Raw genomic sequence first — 19487 nt, 5'->3', positions numbered from 1 at the left:
AAAGCAAGTTTAAACTAGATGAAAAGCCTATTGTCAACAGATCATAAGTTTAAACCTTTACAGCTATGAACAAGGTCAGAGTTGCAGATGTCTAACCAGGTTACTATACAAATCACCCTAAGAAAAGCATGTCAATTCTTCACTTGCTAAGTCTGCTGACAATAAACCTATGTCTCAGAGTTTGTCACTGGGCACCAGGCTGGGATTAAAGGCATGCGCCACATTGGGACTGGCTTAGAGTTTCAGAGGGTCAGTCCATTATCATCATGGCAGGGAATATGGCGGTGTGTGGCCGACATGGTGCTGGAGAGGCAGCTGAGAGTTTTACATCTGGATGCAGGAGATAGGTAACAGGACAGAGAACGACACTTGGCCTGACTTGGGCTTCTGAATCCCTAGAGCCCACCCCCAGTGGTGCACTTCCTCCAGCAAGGCCACACCTACTCCAACAACATCACACCTCCCAGTAGTGCCACTCCCTGTGAGCCTATGGGGACCGGTTTCATTCAAACCATCACACTTTCCTTTGGGCTAGTCCTTGACTTCTTCCATAGCCTTGTGCTCCTCCATGCCTAAGACTTTGCACCCCAGCACCCGACTGGTTTAATCCGCAGTCTGCTCTCCCACCATCTATGAATACATGTTCCCGCCATGACCCTTCTCTAATTTCCTGTTTCCATTTGACGCCCAAGTCTTTTGTGGATGGCTTCTGCCTACAGTAGAGCCACAGCGTCTACTACCCATGTGCAATCCCAGTTTACACTCTCGGCTGCAGCCAGGGTGTCCTGTTTTTCTGGCTTGGTGTAGGCATTCCTTCCCTGGTAATGTCATGTCCTGATACCTCCACATAGTCTGGAGGCACAGCCTTATACCCCTTTTAGTTACTGCTGAGTTCCTCAGTGTTCACACCTCTTGAGGTTTTCTCTTTCAATTGGGTGCTCTTGCACATTCAGCGACTGTGCCTAACGTGTCTGCTTCTTGTGGGTCCCAGGAAAGTGGGTTGCTAGTTACAATGTGACCTAAAGCAGTTGAGTATACAGATGATTGTCTAAGCATGAGTTGTAGTACGGAATGAAATTACTAGTATTAACAAGTCCAAAAGAAAAGGCTGCTGGTAACTTCGTTACTTTATATTTCCTATGTCCATCACTATAAAAACACACGGAAATAAGGCATAGTAAAGCCACTTGTGTTTTGTGGGACCACGTGGTATCCTATAGATAAAATCGTCCACATAAGCAATTGCTCTATCACGACAACGAAACGGTCCCTTTGTTTCCCCAAACTTGTCATTGCGGTGACATTTGGCACTGTTGTCTGTCCATGCTGTTTCCAAGTCGTGGAAGATGCCCCGAGGCTAGGTGCGCTGCTATTGGTGGTTTTCCTCTGGTCTCTCTGTAGCTGGAAGGGCACAACATCTTCTCCACCCTGAGCTCCAGCGAGTACGAGCAGGTGCTGGAGATCATCCGTAAAGCCATCATCGCCACTGACCTCGCCCTGTACTTTGGGAACAGGAAGCAGTTGGAGGAGATGTACCAGACGGGGTCGCTGAACCTCCACAACCAGTCCCATCGGTAAGGACAGCTTGGCCTAGGCTATGAGCCTGATGTGTGAGCCAAGAACTGTAAATGTGTGTGCGTGTGTGTGTGTGTGTGTGTGTGTGTGTGTGTCTTCAGCAGAGAACACACGGGGGGGCATGCCTCTGCTGACATGCATTTTGGTAGTGGTTCCACTGTTTTTCCAGGGGATGGTTTGCAGAGTGGACTCAGCTTCAGGCCCAGTGTGATGTGAGTCTCTCACCTGCCTCAGATTCCATGTTGTGATTATCTGTATCCAGTCAGCCTCTCCTCCGTGAGGCCATCTTTATCCTAAGAGGCAAGGACAGCTACTTACTGGTTCCGTCCCTGTCTCTTCTGGGACCCTTGCAGACCTGGTCTTAGATTTATTTCTAGAGGATGGTCTCTGCTTTTGGGCTCTTAGCAAATGGGAGAACTGGAGCCCAGACCTGGTCTTAGATTTCTTTCTAGAGGATGGTCTCTGCTTTTGGGCTCTTAGCAAATGGGTAGAACTGGAGCCCAGGCCTGGTCTTAGATTTCTTTCTAGAGGATGGTCTCTGCTTTTGGGCTCTTAGCAAATTGGTAGAACTGGAGCCCAGCTCGCAGGAGTAAAGGATGTCTTTATAAGGATGTGTGCGCCTCAGCTCAGCAGCAGCTGAGCAAGCTCCCCTCACACCAGGGCACGCCCACATTCTGCAAGCCTGAAATGTATCTATCTTTCAGAGGAACAATGCGGCAGGCCATCTTTCTTTCACACACAGCAAGGCCTCTCCAGGACGACTTGAGCCATTGTTGACAAACATTGCAGAGCCATTCTTTTTTAAAAATATCCTATAACACAATCTAACATAAATAGTTGTAAAGGTTTAGAAATCTTCTCCAGATTGATGGTGATAGTTTCTAGACTTTGCCATTATAAACAGTGATACAATAAACTCTACTCATGTGATCTTTCCTACGCCTGTGGACCCTTGACATTATATAGCGTAGCACTGGAGAGATGGCTCAGTGGTTAAGAGCACTGACTGCTCTTACAGGGGACCTGAGTTTTGTTCCCAGCACCTACGTGACAGCTCAAAACCAGTTTTCCATTGTCTTCTTCTGGCCTCTATGGCACATGGTGCACAGACACACATGCAGACAAGACACTGATAGACATGAAATAAAAAAATTAAGTATATATGTGGCATATATTGCTAGAAATATACATACATTAAGCTTTAAAACAGACAAGGTAGGAATTCCCCCATAGTCTCACAGGAGGGCGAGAAGAGACCTGATCCATGTACTCTTGTCTGCTGCCCCAAAGCATCTCACACTCGCTGACCTCCGCGTGCCCTGCTGTGCTGTCTGTCCACAACGCTTGCTTGTTCTGCTGAACGTTTACTCCTAACAAATCATTGTCTGACCTGTGTGTGTGTGTGTGTGTGTGTGTGTGTGTGTGTGTGTGTGGTCTGAGGGTGGAACCCAAGGCCTCACACATGCCAGGGAAACCCTCTATTAGTGAGTGATACTCTAGCCCTAGATTCTCTGTTAAGAACAAAGAAACCTCAGATCATGAAGACACATCAGTTACTTGCTCTTATCAAACCCCACAGCCATGCAAACACTTCATAAATGTTTGTGCATTTTATAGCTCAATTTTTATATTTAGCTCTGAATTCTTATATTAATAGAATTATATTTGTATTTCCTCTTGATGCATTAAATCAGTGTCACTTAATGGCTAGTTCAGTTTCCCCACTGCGTTGATGATGTTAAGAGTGTTGTAACCTGGGAGGTCTCCTGAAGCATTTCTGCCAACCGCCCGCTCCCCTGCAGGCCATCTGTATTGGCTTTCATCTTACGGAATGAGTCACATGACATCACAGGCTTGCACCCCTTCCTGTGAGTGATTCAGAAGCAAACGGTAATCTGCTGTAGATCTTCCAAATTATTGACATTTTAGTATTACATTTAATTGTTTACCTGAAAGGAAAGCATAGTGTCATTTTTTGGATGATATTTATGGGTTATTTGCCTTTCCCAACTACAAGTTTCTATGAGAGCAGAGTTTGTCTTATTATGCAGGATCCAGAATAGCTAGATTAAATGAGCAGGCCAATGTGTTTGAAGTTACTAGGGGACCATGAGCACATTGTTGTCTGAGTTGCTTTCAGCTTTCCCTCTGAGGTCGGCAGCGATAGACTGGTGACCCTGAGATTATACTGGGAATGCTTCCTGCAGGAACCCCACAGGGCGCAGCTGCTGGCGGGAACCCTTTCAGGGTTGAGGTCTAATTACATCCACGAACAGAATAAGGATCCGTTCTGGCATTTCTGAGTGGTCATGAGCATCTAGCTGATTTATAATTGTGAATAAAAACAGTAATTATACTTAATAAGGATACATGCCAAATTTCCAGGCTATGCACTTCCTCATGAGCAATAAAATAACGACTTTGCGATGTGTTGTCTCAATAATGTTGACAGTTCTAAGTGTGAGGATGTTTTCTGTGGGAAAGGGTCTACACATTTACAAAGCCCAGTGCTGTTAACACCGCTTTTTACAGAGTTCCGATATGAGATTTTTTTTCAGATTAAACCTTATTATACTACTTAACATAAAAAATATTGGGTTGTAAAAAAATGTTGGGGTGTGGGTGAAAATACATTGAATGAGATTGACTCACTGAAATTGCATGAAAGAATTATTTGTAACTATAAGGCTAGTTTTCATGTTCTCCGTCTGTCTAGTAAATTAATTCTTTAGAAGCCCAAATTCAAAAATGCTCTTCTTTTTCTAAAAATTAATGGAACCAGAGAATTGTAGATTTCTCTGGTCACTTTCAACTACTTGGGTCTTGAAGTGGCATCTACTTGAGATGCCAGGTGACCATACATGACTGCCGAGCGTCTCTCAGTTATCCGCCCTGACCAGTAACAGATGAAAAAGGCCCTCGGGATGTCCCCTTAAAAAAGCCAGATGGTGGAGGTCGGTGAGTAAGACAGGAAGTGGACTGATGGCAGACAGCACCGTATCATGTGGCATTCAGGAAACTGGAGTGAGAACTGCGTGAGAGTCTCTGCGACCTTGACAGATGACCCGACAAACCACGTCCACCGGTCCAGGCTGTGTCCCCAGTGGAAAAATCCGCTGGTAGCCCTGTGTCCCTCAGACCTCACTGAATACCTGCGAGCGGGAAGTGTCAGTGTGTCTCACCTCTGACACAGTTCTGCATGCCAGGTGATGAAGGATCTTTATAACTTCATTTCACAAGACGAAGTATCACCAGAGAAAACCCAGTAAAGTTGCCGGCAATATGTTTCTTTGAACTTTTAAGCAATTACTGTTTTTTTTAAGAGAAAAGATTTAGCTGTTCTTGTGTACAAATCGCAAGTCAGACATGTAGTGTATCGCCTCAGAGGCCAAGAAGCTAAACAGAAAACCCCTTTCTTTGTCAAAGTCTGAGTCTGAACACGTTCTTGCTAAATACACAGCCTTGGAGGAACATGGTCCACCCCACCCTGCATGCATCAAGCTCATCACACAGCCAAGTCCTCCTCAGACCTGTTCATGTGACTTCTCCCTTGAAGAAGCCGAGCATTTCTGTACGTCTCAGACTTGGTGGATGTAGGTTTTCCCTTCAGGTGACATTACAGTTGCAGAGGTCTGTGAAGTGAAAGCTTGGCCCAGAGCTCTGAGGAAGGCTAGACAACCTGGAAGGTAACTGCTGCCTGCTGTGTTTGCTCCAGCAGGGATACCGAGGCACTAGGAGCTCAGAACGCGCTCCTGTACAACCCGATGTCACAGCTAAAGCCACTTTGCCCTTTAAGTCCATATTGCTGTCCCACCTGCTAAACTACGTGGTTCTGCTTCTTAATGCTTTTTCTGTCATCGGGAAGTGTCGCACCAGCAAGCCTTACTCCTGGTGATGCCTGCACCACCCCCACACTCACCCATAGGTCTCCAGGCAAAGCGCAAATACCGCACTCACCAGTTTTATATTATCTTCTAGAGACCGTGTAATCGGGTTGATGATGACTGCCTGTGATCTTTGTTCTGTGACGAAACTATGGCCAGTTACAAAATTGACAGCAAATGATATATACGCAGAATTCTGGGCTGAGGTATGTCCTTGATTCTTATATTAACTTAGACATTACCAATGTCAACGAATAAGTGAATGAGTAAATGAACGAATGAATGAAGTGCAGTGGCCAGTCAGTCTGCCTAAGACCTGATTGGTCATGCTCATAGTTGCCTTGGAAACCCAGGGTCAGTCACATAGCATGACAAATTCATCGAGTATCGTTGTGTGCTGAGAACTCTATCCCAGCCTACCCAGCTAAAGGCAGCTCCCCTGATCCCCACTGGAAGAGTGAGTGTGAGAGCATGCTCAGTGAGCATTGCTGCAGCAACTTCCCTTTCTTGACAGCCCATCTGTGCTCACTGGGAAATGCACTACTGGATATTGCTTTACATGTGCAGTGGGTATCAGGGGCTCCGAAGCCCTGGGCTGTATCTGCCGCCCGTGAGGAACTGGGGAGAGTCATCCTTGTTTGACCCTAGCATAAGACAGTGTCATTGTGTTCCCAGGCCAGCTCAGGTTCTGCCTTCTACGGAGCAGCCAGCCTCTAGAGCAGCAGTTCTCAACCTGTGGGTCTCAACTCCCTTGAGGTTAAACCACCCTTCCACAGTGGTTGTCTAAGATCATCAGAAAACATAAACATTGTCGTTATAATTCGTAACGGTAACAAAGTTACAGTTATGAAGTAGTAACAAAGTTAATTTTGTGGTTGGGGGGTCACCACAACATGGATCAAGTGTACTAAAAGGCTCGCAATATTAGGGAGGTTGAGAAACGCTGCTCCAGACCCCTCCCATACACACACACACACACACACACACACACACACACACTCACTCACTCACTTTGTTTTACTGTGTAACAGAAGCTGTCAAGCTTAGTTAATGAAGGTGAGATCTCCTGGCCCAATCCTTTCTTGCCAGTCAGGTCAGTTGTGTGGTTGTGTGGTTGTGGTTGTTCTGTGACTACAGCATGTCCTGAAACACCGCCTGGGGAAACTGGGCTACTGTTCCGCTCATTTTTACACACCATGCAGATCATCCTTTACCGACTACAGTTGTTTTCTAAGCCGTGAATGAAGACGTGGCAGACACGGAGTGTAGGTTCCTCCCTGCACACTCCCCATGGATTACACAGTCTCCAGGACCTTGTCCTCCCTGGGAGGAGCCCCGAATAGTCTCCAGGCCCTGGCATTTGATTTAACCCAGTCCAGTTTGATTTGAAGTCCAGTGTCTCCTCTCCTCCCCACCATGCTGCTGCTTCCTACTCTACCCCTCCCACCGCCACATTCCTCACCTGTGCCTTTCAGAGCAGCCGTGAAGAACGCAGTCTTGGGTCATACAGCCCCAGAGTATCCTTGCTCGGCCCTTAGCGTAGCTCTGGGCATCAGCACCCCGTGTCAAATCCTCCACCAGCATTGGCTTCAGATCTCCTCCCCCACCCCTGCACCCCCTGCCATAGCCTGCCTCTGCCCCTAACAGTCCTTGAAGTCCTCCTTAGGTGCCTGCCCATCACTGGGTTTCCTTGTCAGCATTAATGTGGCTCTAAGCACGCACCGAAGTCGCTTATCTAGAAATGTGTTCCCCTCTGAGACTCCTGACAGCTTCCTGAGCAGGAACTTGGTAGTTTTCCCTTTTTTGGTTAGAGAGGAAAGCGATGAGACCACCAGTTTCTGCATGCAAAGCGGGGAGCTGAAGAACTGGTGCTTTGGGGACCTAGGTGCTACAGGACAAGTTTTAGGGCATAGAGTGAGGGGTCTAGCCACTAATGGCTCACTAACAGGTCCTAGGTGTGGTTTCTGAAATGACTCCGTGTGCATCATTAAGAAGACTTCAACAGGTTTCAAGGGAACAGAAGCTAGTGTCTGTAGGAGCCGTAAGGATACTGTGTCTAGGGTCTGTAGGAGCTGTAAGGATGCTGTGTCTAGTGTCTGTAGGAGCCGTAAGGATACTGTGTCTAGTGTCTGTAGGAGCTGTAAGGATGCTGTGTCTAGTGTCTGTAGGAGCTGTAAGGATGCTGTGTCTAGTGTCTGTAGGAGCTGTAAGGATACTGTGTATAGTGACTATAGGAGCTGTAAGGATGCTGTGTCTAGTGACTGTAGGAGCTGTAAGGACGCTGTGTATAGTGACTGTAGGAGCTGTAAGGATACTGTGTCTAGTGTCTGTAGGAGCTGTAAGGATACTGTGTCTAGTGTCTGTAGGAGCTGTAAGGATACTGTGTCTAGTGTCTGTAGGAGCTGTAAGGATGCTGTGTCTAGTGTCTGTAGGAGCCGTAAGGATACTGTGTCTAGTGTCTGTAGGAGCCGTAAGGATACTGTGTCTAGTGTCTGTAGGAGCTGTAAGGATACTGTGTTTAGTGACTGTAGGAGCTGTAAGGATACTGTGTCTAGTGTCTGTAGGAGCTGTAAGGATGCTGTGTCTAGTGTCTGTAGGAGCCGTAAGGATACTGTGTCTAGTGTCTGTAGGAGCTGTAAGGACGCTGTGTCTAGTGACTGTAGGAGCTGTAAGGACGCTGTGTGCATCTTGTAGTGCTTCTAGAGGACTAAGTGGAATGACACAAATGCCCATCCCCAAGTCCCCTACAGCAACCACGTACATCAGGAATGTGGTACCAGGCTATGTGTCTGTTGTCCTGGATCCCCACTGACCCTTTTGGCAAACTGCTTATCATTCCCCCGCCAACACCATGAAAGCCCAATTTCACCCATTTCACACAAAGGAAGAACCATTTGAGAAAGAAGCAAGGGCAGCCATGATGCCTTTGTATGCCCATCACCCCTCCTGCCATTCGCGGCTCTGCAGTGGCACCAGAGAAGATGTTCCGGTGTCTAGTAATTTGGCAGAGAAAAATCTCAGAGTACAGTACAGGGACACAGAGATGGCCATTGCTTTGACACCATGTCTCTTGGGGCAAGAGTCATTTTAAAGGAAGTTTTCATTAACACCCAAATTTTGTATGACTATTTGAAAACTATGGGTCACCTCTTCCTGTCTACTGCAGGGAGATGAAATGAAGAAGCTGGGAATTCAGCCCATTCCCATGATGGACAGAGACAAGCGAGATGAAGTCCCGCAAGGACAGGTATGAAGACCAAGAGCCGTCTGTGTGGTTGTCTGGCTCTCTGTCCATCATCTATCTATGGAACTTGGTGGTTTTGAACCCTCTGTCGATGGGTCTCAAACCCATCTCACTGTTAGTGTGTTCTATCTGGTCCCCATGTTTGTGTGAACCTGCGGGGGTCCTGCACACTCTGGGGTGTCTACTCCTTCCTCTCTTCCCTCCGCTGCTGCTTTTGTTCCACCGTTTTACATTTGGCTATTAAATTATTTGAAATACATCTTGTCACTAAGGAAGGGACCTAACAAAGTCTTTCTAAACAGTTGTAACAGATTCTTTCCCCAAAAGGGTTCTGTTTTAGGACTCTCAATTAGAAAAATAGTTGGTTTTAAAATAGGTTGAGCTTTACCAAAAGAGTAACTCATTTTGTAGCATGAGTGAGTTTTAAATATGTCTGAGACCCACAAATTTTTTCCTGTTCTTCTAAATTCCAAACTGATCACTGTGAAGCTGTTTTATCACAACAGGGAAGTACTCTCTTCCCCAGTATATAATCTTTTTTTTGGGGGGGGTGTTCTAGCTTAGTGACTCTTTGCTCATATTTAGAATAAGAAAATACCCATTGTCTCAGTGTGTGGGTGCACCCTTCGCGGAGGTCAGGGAACCCTGATTGCTCTTCGAGCTGATGAGGGAGGGGGACTTGATCAGGGGAGGGGGAGGGAAATGGGAGGTGGTGGCGGGGAGGAGGCAGAAATCTTTAATAAATAAATAAATTTTTTAAAAAATAAATAAAATAATTAATTAATTAAGTGTTAAAAAAAAAGAAAGAAAATACCTGCACAAGCTATGTAATTAAAAATAAGCCCAGGATCCTGTGGCAGGAGTTTCATGAGTTCAGGTGTCATTGAACTCAAGGCCTACCTGTACTGCAGACAAGACGGCATCTCAAACCCATTTCCAAAGTGGAAACGTATAAGCATTGCTCATGCGTGGAGACTGTGAGCATTACAGTAGGAGATAGTGAAATCGAACCACATAGACCTCTTGCTGCTTCTGCTCTCGGATGCATCTGGCATTGTGTTTCTCAAGAAGCTGCTGAACTAACCCAGGGAGTCGATGGTGCCACTGTGCCATCTCATTGGTCAGTCGTGAAGTGGGGCTCATCAGTGGAGGGCAGCCCCACAGTGATCTGCCTCTGCCCTTCACTAGGTAGCCTGGGGTAGCATCGGTTGGTAGATGGTGAGGTCTCACTGTTAGAGAGAGGGGAATGCTGAGCTAGGAGAGCATCGCCGAGCACCAGTGAGGAGTGTGGGGATGGCACAAGGCTAAAGAAAGAAAACCAGAAATGGCGTCAGCTGCCCTTGCATGCTAAGCTGGAAGAGAACTGGGCAGGTGAAGGACTACGGGCCCCCAACTTTGCAATGTCTAGAGGGCAGCATCAAATTAACACAGGACCTTAACGGGCCTTGGATTCAAGCCTGACTTCTTTAACTTGTTTAACTCACTGAAGTTTTAACTCCCATGGGTGTAAATGGCTGCTCTGTGTTAGGAATGTGTGCAGGTATTCTTGGCATTTATCTGAATGCACTGTCAATCACTCAGCGCTGGTCTGCTCAGGGCTCAGGAGATACAGCAGATAGCACTGATCAGACACAGGGAACAGCACACAGAACATAGTACACAGCACCACACACACAGCATGGGCACCACACACAACATACACACATACAGCACACAGCACAGGCACCACACACAGCATACACAGCATGCACACATCACACACACACAAACAGCACACACACAGCATACACAACAAGGTACCACACATAGCACACACATACAGCACATACACCCAAATAGCACACAGCACATACGCAGCACACACAGGACACACACAGCACAGATACTACACACAGCATGCACACATACAGCACACACATAGCACATATATAACACACACAGCACACACACAACATACACAGCACACACATAGCAAGGCACCACACACAGCACATAGACACAAACAGCACACATAGCATACAGCAGAACCACTGACTTCATACTTAGGCTTCAGGGGCATCCACATCCTAACAGTGGTCTTGCTTTGTTTCCCTGACCTCTCTCTGCGGCAGCTTGGGTTCTACAATGCCGTGGCCATTCCCTGCTACACCACGCTGACGCAGATCCTCCCGCCCACGGAGCCGCTGCTGAAGGCCTGCAGGTAAGCACCGCATTCCATCAAAGCCATCCTGAACTCTGCATGAGGTTTCTCACTCCATCGGCCTGTGGGTATGTGGTATTCAGTTTATAGCGAGTTTTCTGATTTGCAGCCTGCGTCCTTGCTGTGCTAACCATTTGCCCTGTTCAGGGGTCCTGGGTGAGCCCAGTTGACTGATTTAATCAGTGTTGAGACCCCTCCCCGCCCCCCCTTTCCTTTGTATCAGCATTGAATTTCAGACACAAGCTGATGCTAAGGCAGCCTGTTGTGTAGCTCAGACAAGACAGATGGTACTGGCAGCCCATGCCATGGACCAGGGCAGGTCAAAGGGGCTGTGTGCAGAGAACCCCTCAGGGTAGGGTACTTACCTGTGCTCTGTGTCAGCCAGGCATGAGGAGTCTCCCTGATGACTGTAAGCGGCTCCCTTCTCGACCTGTGAATGTCCTGTCTGTGGTCTAGGCTGAGGGGACCTCAACTCCCAGATCCCTCCCAGGCAACACCCTGCAGCCTCTGACACCATGTGTGGCCCACAGACACTCCGACATGCCAGTCACAAATCTCACAGTCACCGTGTGTCTCCTACAGTGACCTCTACATGGTGTATGGGGAGAGCACACACATTCATTCCTCCCAGACAGAGTGGGAGCCACTGTCAGCCTGCAGAGGAGAGTCTCCTCGGGTGGCTGTCAGGAAAGGGGCTCATCTTCAGTCACAGCAGGAATTGTGAGTGGGAGAGGAGAAAGCTTGGGTGGATGCCCTTCCTCTCGGGTATGCTGTGCCCTTCCATCTGACACCTGTCCTCGCGGCAGGGTCACTCCGCCTCACCTTTCCCTAGGTCCCAGCTCAGTTAAGAACACTGATACTTTTAAAGATTCCAACTTTTTTTTTGTGTTTTCTGAGACAGGGTTTCTCTGTGTAGCCCTGGCTGTCCTGGAATTCACTCTGTAGACCAGGCTGGCCTCAAACTCACAGAGATCCTCCTGCCTCTGCTTGGACAAACAGAAGGTGACTGGTGTCCAAGCTTTCTCATTGCTCAGGCTTGCCCAGGCTGGGCAGCTGGGGTGGACACCAGGGAAAGAAGAGGTCATGCTATTGGCCAGAAGATTCAGATAAAACCCAGATGTGGCGTGCCCCAGCCTCTGCTGTGGAAGCATCTTTAAAACACCAAACCAATAAAGCCACCAAGGAAGGCCACTTTAAATCGTTTGTTTTCCTATCTGTGAGACGGCATTTCTTCCATCCAGTCCTGGATAGTTCTGCGTGTGGCCCCATCTCCTTGCTCTTTGGTGGCCTGAATCATTGGGAGTTCATGGGGACATGATCCACAGAGGCTTACAGGGATGGCTCCTCCCTGGGCTATGGCTTGCCCCTAGAGGGATCAACTTGAAGAAGCACTCACATCAGAGGGCAGTAGGGATAGCAACTCATCTGCATCCAGGCCTGTATATAGATGGAGACTGTGCGTTGGTTTCCTGGCCTCCCAGACCCGAATAATCACACAGAAACTATATTAATTACAACGCTGTTTGGTCAGTGGCTCAAACATATTCCTAGCTAGCTATTATATCTTAAATTTATCCATATGTATTACTCTGTATATCACCATGAGGCTGTGGCCTACATGTAAGGTTTTGGCATCCTTCTCCTTTGGCAGCTACATGGCATCTGCCTGGCTCTGCCTACTCTCTCTATATATCTCTTCTAGCCTGGCTATATTCTGCCCTGCTGTAGACCAAAGTGGCTTTTTAAAATTAACAAATGCTAATAAAGCACAGTACAGTATACACAGGGGAATGCCACATCACCTGTACTTGGCAACCCTAAGTTGAAAGCCCCCTTTCCTATCTGGGCCACCATGTTTTGTGGTAAATATTCAGGAGTGGGCAGGGTACATAGCTGTCGAACCTTTGAGCACAGGACTGACTGCAGTGGCTTTGGCTAACCCACATCATTTCTTAAAGGCTATCGCAGTGTTTGAATATTTTATTCACATGAAGAAGGAAATTACCAAATTTAGAGTATGTCTTTTGCCAATATGTCAGACAATCCCTAAGATCTAGGAAAATGATAATGTTATGGTGTAGATACCTGGCTGACATTGTGTTTTAGGATGCTACCCCCCACCCCACACATACACCCCAAGGTATTTTAGCATGCTTGCTAATAAACGAAAGTTAGGGGAGTTTTTAGTAGTGTTGTGTATAAATTTTGTGCTTGCCACTGATAAAACTCCCTTCTGACATTGACTTTATGCAAAACAAAGCTGAGTCAGGGTGGGGTGTAAAGAATTCCACCAGGCTCACAGGGCAAGCTCACAGGGCGAGCTGACATTGTGGGCTCACAGGACGGGCTCAGACCGCGGGCTCACACAGCAAGCTGTCACCTTTGCAGGGTTACGAGGCCATGTGCCTGCGACATACCTGTTGAAGACAAGGAGGGAAGAGATTAGAGGACAGTAGAACGGGGCTCCGATTCGCCGTCACCAGAGCAGAGTATTTCTGCAGTGGGACATTTTGGAAGCCCACGCCATTGAATTTGAGATGTTTCACACAAGAGAGGCTGTTCAGATTAAAGGCACCGTGGAGAGGATAACTGCCTCCCAAGGTCTCTGTAACTTGGGTAGTACCATCCTTCTCTCTCACCTGCCACCCCTGGCTGCCTCTTGCCTGGATCAGCCCCGACAAGGAGCCCTAGGTACTCTTTCTGACTGCATCCTCAGTAATTAGTAAACACGACCCTTGTTCCAGCCCAGCTTTTGTCCTCATAGCCTAGAGCCCTTGGGACAAGGTGCCCAGTGCCCTGGTGTCTCTTGGGCTCACTGCTGAAGAGACGTGGCAAGAGCTTGCCTTGCCACCCCACACCAGCGGCTGTCAGCATTAGAATGGCTCTGAGAAGGCCATGGCATCCGTAACTCTGTCCTTTGTGCCTAGGAACAATCTCAATCAGTGGGAGAAGGTGATTCGTGGGGAGGAGACTGCATTGTGGATTTCAGGCCCGGCAGCTGGAAAGGAGCCGTCTGAGAAGCTGCCCGTGAGGGTTGATGACTGATCCTGGCGAGATGTCCGCCCAGCAACCGACCCTCATCCTGCTTCTTCCACGTCGTTCCTTTTATTTTTAAGGGGGAGGGGACACCTCTCCCAGAAGGTACCATCACATACGTGAAGCAGAGGACTTCCTGCTTGTCGCTCACGCCTCGGACAGTGAGCTGTTTGGGCTCCACTGTGTTCAGATTTCAGCTGTTCTGTGGCTCCACCCGACTCCCGAATGACCTCTGTGAACAGGCCAGCAATGCACTGGCCCTTGAAGGTGGGCAGAGACCACAGGAGGGGTTCCTGTCCGGGTCCTTCCGTGAGGGTGTGGTCAGTACCCTGGCTCTGTGCTTCTCCTCTAGGGCACTGCTGCTTGGTGGCATTGGCTATAAACACAACACCTGTCCTTGTAGTGAGGTCCATATGTGACCTCCCAGTTGTAGCCTGGGACATAGGTAATGAAGGGTCACAGCCCTCAGGCAATTGAGGAATTCAAGTTGTTGATTTTAGGCAGACTAGGTGTGTTCTTTCAGTTTATTCTGGGGCACGTAGGTGAGTTGGCTCCGTCTAAGGAAGCAGACCTCTGCCCTTCATCAAGGAGACACAGGGTACATCCCAGGCATCCGAAAACCTCAGCTCTCAGAGAATGAAAATACGTTCCCCTTGCTGTAGACTGTAGCCTTTGGCAACTTTAGCCACAGAGAAAATAAAAGTAAGGCATCCGAATTTCCTGCAGCAAGAAAAACCTTGTGAGTAAAATAATATGTTAATTTTCCAAACAATTCCTTTAAATTTTGACTGTGTGTTATGGCAGCATTTTAGTCTCCTCAAAATTGAAAGATTATTCCAAATGACACCCCATCCCACTCCGCACTCCCCTCAGAGGCTCCTGGGTTCGCAATCTCTCCCCTCACTGTGCAGCCCAACAGGACAAGGTGCAGGGCCGCCACGCTGACCCTTGATCGTGACTTCTCTGCCACGCTCATATCCGGAGTCCTCCACAAAGATCCTCGTTTGTGACTCGTTCTTGTGTGTGACCGTCTGGTACCTGCTGCTGGGTGAAGTTAGAGAAGCTGACAGAGCTCCTGGACCCTTCCCGCTGTGTTCTAAGGATTTTCAGGACAGTGGCAGGGAGACCAGAAAACCCATGCTTGGTTGTTCTGGCTTAGGGAATGAGTCTTGAGAAGTCAGAGACTGGTCAGAAACAAACGGCTCTCTTAGGGCTCTGCCAGGAGGGTGAAAAGTTGCTTTGAAACGCATTTTCGAGATAGGCTTTAATACACTCCATACTGTATGCACCACCGCTTCCAGGAGCTTGGCATCAGCAAAAATCTATTGGGTTTTCTTCTATTGATTTATGTTATAGCAGAGCGGCTGAACACAAACCTGTTCTCATTTTATATTAACACCATGTGCTCATTGTCCCCACGGGCTTCTAAAAAGCTACCGTCTCCCCTCCATGACATTGATCTGCTGTCGTCACCGTATCAGGTAAAAGGTGATGCCAGTAACCGCCGGGGCTGGGCACACGCATGCACACGTAGTATGCATGGCGTGGGCACAAACACACAGATGTATATATGGCACACATGTGAGACAAAAGGAAAGAAAGGAGCAAGCACTTATAAAAATGACAGTCACCCCCATGTTCAAAAGCAGTGGTTTTCCACGTTGGGACACGAGGGCGTGAACGGAAGTGTGGCTTCTGTGAGTGTTCACAGACAGAAGGGTGTAGCAAGTCCTTTCCTCATGCAGACATGTGGCACTAGATTTAACAAAAGCCGCGTTCCCCACACATGTTGACAGTTCCTCTGTCCTTAGAAGCCGGACTGCAGCAAGGGCAGCATGAGGGTGCTTGTTTCATTCTGGCATTTTGAAGGAAAGGATGAATTCTGTCCCCAAGTTTGGAGAAGGATCCTGGTCGTGGGAATTCTGTGACTGCTTTAGCATTTCGTGGTGGCTGCGGCAATAAGAATATTACAGAAATCTCTCTCAGTTTGACCTAGCCGAGAATATTGTATTGTGTGGTCTCTACTGGAGCAGTTGTGCAGAGGAACCTGCTGGGAATTTACTGGCTGGGCAATCTCTCATGAAATACTGCCACATGAGAAGCAGTTTGGATAAAAGGTGATAGCTGATTTTCTTAAAGGCCTTTTAAATTATTATTTTCTAAAAGATGTTTGTAAGATTGTTTTCACCATGTGTGAGACCTAGGAGGCATAGATTTGCCGAAAATAAGAGAGGCCAGGTTGCAGCCTTGTTTAGTTAATAATTTGGCTTTTGAATTCATGCAGTCAAGAGTGTTTGTGTGTGTGTCTTGGCAAGTATGTTTAGCAGACAAACACTTGAATCCTGCCTCTGAGTTTTCCCCACCTCTTTTCTCACCATGCTTTCTCCCACCAAGGATTTCCAGGAATTTCTCATTAGTGTCTGAGGCAAACTTAGTGACTAATAATGAATATGATAAAGAGAATGTTCCATTTACCGAAATTATATTATTTACGATCATTTTAACACACAAGTTTTAGAGTCGTGGCGGTTGTTTAATTTCTTTCCACACTTTGTGGTACCTTTTTATCTGGGAAAATGTTCCCGGATACCTAGGTGCATGCCAACACCGACGTGAAGTGTTTTGAGTCTGTGCGGTGAACCTCCAATCCTAAAAATTGTGTCACCATGGATTAGTTGTCTAAATTAGTTAAAACAAAGTAGAAGGCACGAGCAGCTGAGGAAGCAGTGAAAAGCTGGGTGGCTGTCAGCTTCCCACTTCCTAGGATGTGAGAAACAGGGAGAGAGAAGTTGAGTCCTGCTCCACCCGGCTCCCTCCGGTTTAAAGAGCGTGCTGGTGATTGCCACTGTGATATCTCAAGAGACTCATTCCCACAACAGTCGGGGATCCGCCCTGTTAGTGTTGGGCTCCTCTTTCCAGTCTGTGTTGGCCTTTTTATTTGATACACACTTGCTTTTTCACTGTGCTCATGTATGTGTGAGATGTGTTGGCACAGCCTGCCTGCTGCTGCCTGACACCGTAGGGACTGAGCAGGTCTTCCAACAGGCTTAGCTTGGCGTGTGATGTTCCTGCTCTCTTGGCTCTAAATTAAGGTCTCAGCTTTAACAGGACTAAAGTAGTTGCCCTGCCTTGGCCCCGTACCTTTATTCTGAAAGCCAACTTTCCCCCTTTCTCTCAAGTGCTTGCCTTTCATCTTTGGCAAGTGTAAGGAACAGGCAGCATTTAAAGGGGTGTGTGCCTGGTAGGTCCACCTTTGTTTGTCAGGGTCCTGTCATCCCTTGTCACTGATGTCTACTCTGGTGACTTAGGTAGGGCTCCTCTTGTTTGTCGGGAACTGTGGTTCCAGTTAGAGGCATGGATCTCTTGGTTTCTGGCTCCTCAGCTGGCTTTGATTTTGAAGGCTACTTCTCTCTGTTTATTTCAAATCTGCGTGGTTTGCTTTGCGCTCTGCTGATCTAGTGAGCAGGAGGATTCTAGGAAGGCTGTTCATCCAGTCCCCAACTCCTCCTGTTGCAGGCGTCAGTCCGACCTGGCAGTCATTGTGAAATTCAAGCTAGGCATGTGCACCACCAGCCGTGGTTCCCCTTTGCATGACAGCTGTATTTTCACATGTGAGTTTTTGTTGCTGCCCCCTTTGGCATTGTTTACACTAAGTTGAAATTAGAGCTGCCCAGTGGAGTACAGCATTCTGTCTTCAAACAAAGCTGTACCCTTTGATCAATAAAAGTATTTAAGGCATTTCATGAGTTGACAAAGCCAGAACAAAAAGAAAGAAAAATGCTGGAGGTGTTCTCGTTGCCAACGAGGAGCACAGGACAACCAAGCTACTGTCTCCTAAGGAAAGCACACTTAGAACCCAAAGAAACACTGCCGCGGTCCCCCGACTTGTCCCTTCTCAGCCGTGGAAGTTGGTGCTGTCTGAGCTGTGAGCGGTCTGCCTGCTGTTACCGTAACTGTGAGGATTCTGCAACCGAAACGACACACCTAGAACTGACCCTGTAGCGGGGGGGGGGGCACAGAATCACACTCAAACTCCAGCGTGGAACCACAGCTGACTATAGTCTGCCACCAAGGAACCAGCACACACAGCGCAGTGCTTAATCTCCAGGAATATACATTTGCCGATGTTTTATCTCTAATGTAACTTAAATCCCCAAATGCTTGTTTTTGTCTAGCCTGCCTAAAATATCATTCTATCATGGGTGTCCCCACTTTCCTTCCTGGTTTGGTCACCCAAATTCCCAGTCGTAAGCTGTCTCTAGACTAGTGACTCTAAATGGCGTGTGGGAGTAGCGTTTCCATGTGGTCTGTTGTGTAGAGTGGATGCTACATGCTCATTTACTGTACAAAGAGAAGTGTGGTTGACTGACTCACAGACGCATTTCTGTACAGCGCCCTGTCTGTCTAAACACCACGTCCTTGCCCAGAACACTGTGAAACACTTACCAAACGGCAAATGCAGCGTCTGGACTCTTCCCGAGAAGAACAACTTTCTCCACATGAACACATGAACAAAAGAGATTCTCCATCCACACCCAGCCAAGGCACCTCAGAGGTCACGGTGACAGCCTCCTGGCTAGCCAACGCCTGCTGGAACAGGAGCACAGGTCCAAGCAACTGATCCTCAGGGGACGGGTCGGCAGCCAAAGCCTTAATGGGCTCTCTTTTGGAAGGGGAAAGAAAAGAATTTCAAGTTAACAATATCCAACACTATTATAGTTGATGAGTTAGTAAATTCCAAAAAGATGATTTTATATGTCTGACATTAAAAAAAATATCTTTGTAAAGTGCGTAAGTGCAATAATTTAAAGAAGTCTTATCTTTCCATTTATAAATTATAAATATTGTACATGTGTGTAATTTTTCATGTATTCATTTGCAGCCTTTGTATTTAAAAACCTTTACTGTTACGTTTGTATAATAGGACAGTAATCATTTATTATAACTCAGACAAGGTGTAAATAAATTCATAAATCAAACAGCCAGTATATATGCATATATGGGTGTTACATTGCAAAATCTGTATCTTTGCTCTACTCACATGCTTAAAGCAGTAGGAATCTTTTGTGGATATGTAATTATACATATAAAGTATATATATATGTATGATACATGAAATATATTTAGAAATGTTCATAATTTTAATGGATATTCTTTGGTGTGAATAATTGAATACAAAGTTTTTAAAGTATCGTCTCTCAAGTTTGCTCTCGTTTGTGGGGAAGACGACAGATGTTTTGAGTGGCTGCCCCCGATCTTCTTCCCACAGCCACTTGCTTGACTGGGAGACAACACAGACTCTGTCTCTGTGGAGAGGGACCAGGGGATAGCCTCTCTGCATAAACATTAAGTGCACTGCTCCTTGGTCTTGTCAGGGCCTTTGCTTGTTAGTGTTTGGGTGACTTGACACAAGCCAGAGTTATCTGGGAAGAGGAGCCTCAAATTAGAAAATGTCTTAAGAATTGACTTGTAGGCAAGCCTGTAGGAGGTTTTCTTGATTAACGACCTATGTGAGAAGGTCCAGCCCACTATGGGTGGTACCACCCCT

The 19487-nt window shown here is 47.2% G+C and overlaps 1 protein-coding gene across 6 annotated transcripts in view; it reads left to right on the top strand.

Moving 5' to 3' along the window:
* The window catches only part of Pde10a (phosphodiesterase 10A), a 440519-nt gene extending 421389 nt beyond the window's left edge, over positions 1–19130 (top strand). For 5 of the 6 annotated variants that reach the window (XM_075950962.1, XM_075950955.1, XM_075950971.1 and 2 more), the window contains 5 exons: positions 1402–1574; positions 5554–5665; positions 8626–8706; positions 10815–10903; positions 13831–17699. In XM_075950962.1, the coding sequence (XP_075807077.1) occupies positions 1402–1574; positions 5554–5665; positions 8626–8706; positions 10815–10903; positions 13831–13948 (573 nt within the window). In that variant the 3' untranslated portion in view covers positions 13949–17699. Of the gene's footprint in view, positions 1–1401; positions 1575–5553; positions 5666–8625; positions 8707–10814; positions 10904–13830 lie in introns of all 6 variants that reach the window. The other variant, XM_075950945.1, reaches the window with a different exon arrangement.
* Positions 19131–19487: the final 357 nt, after the last annotated feature.

Source organism: Microtus pennsylvanicus, chromosome 1 (genome assembly GCF_037038515.1).
Source record: "Microtus pennsylvanicus isolate mMicPen1 chromosome 1, mMicPen1.hap1, whole genome shotgun sequence".
Lineage (NCBI taxonomy): Eukaryota > Metazoa > Chordata > Mammalia > Rodentia > Cricetidae > Microtus > Microtus pennsylvanicus.
Note: the sequence above shows the minus strand (reverse complement) of the source record. Positions and strands in the feature narration are given on the sequence as shown.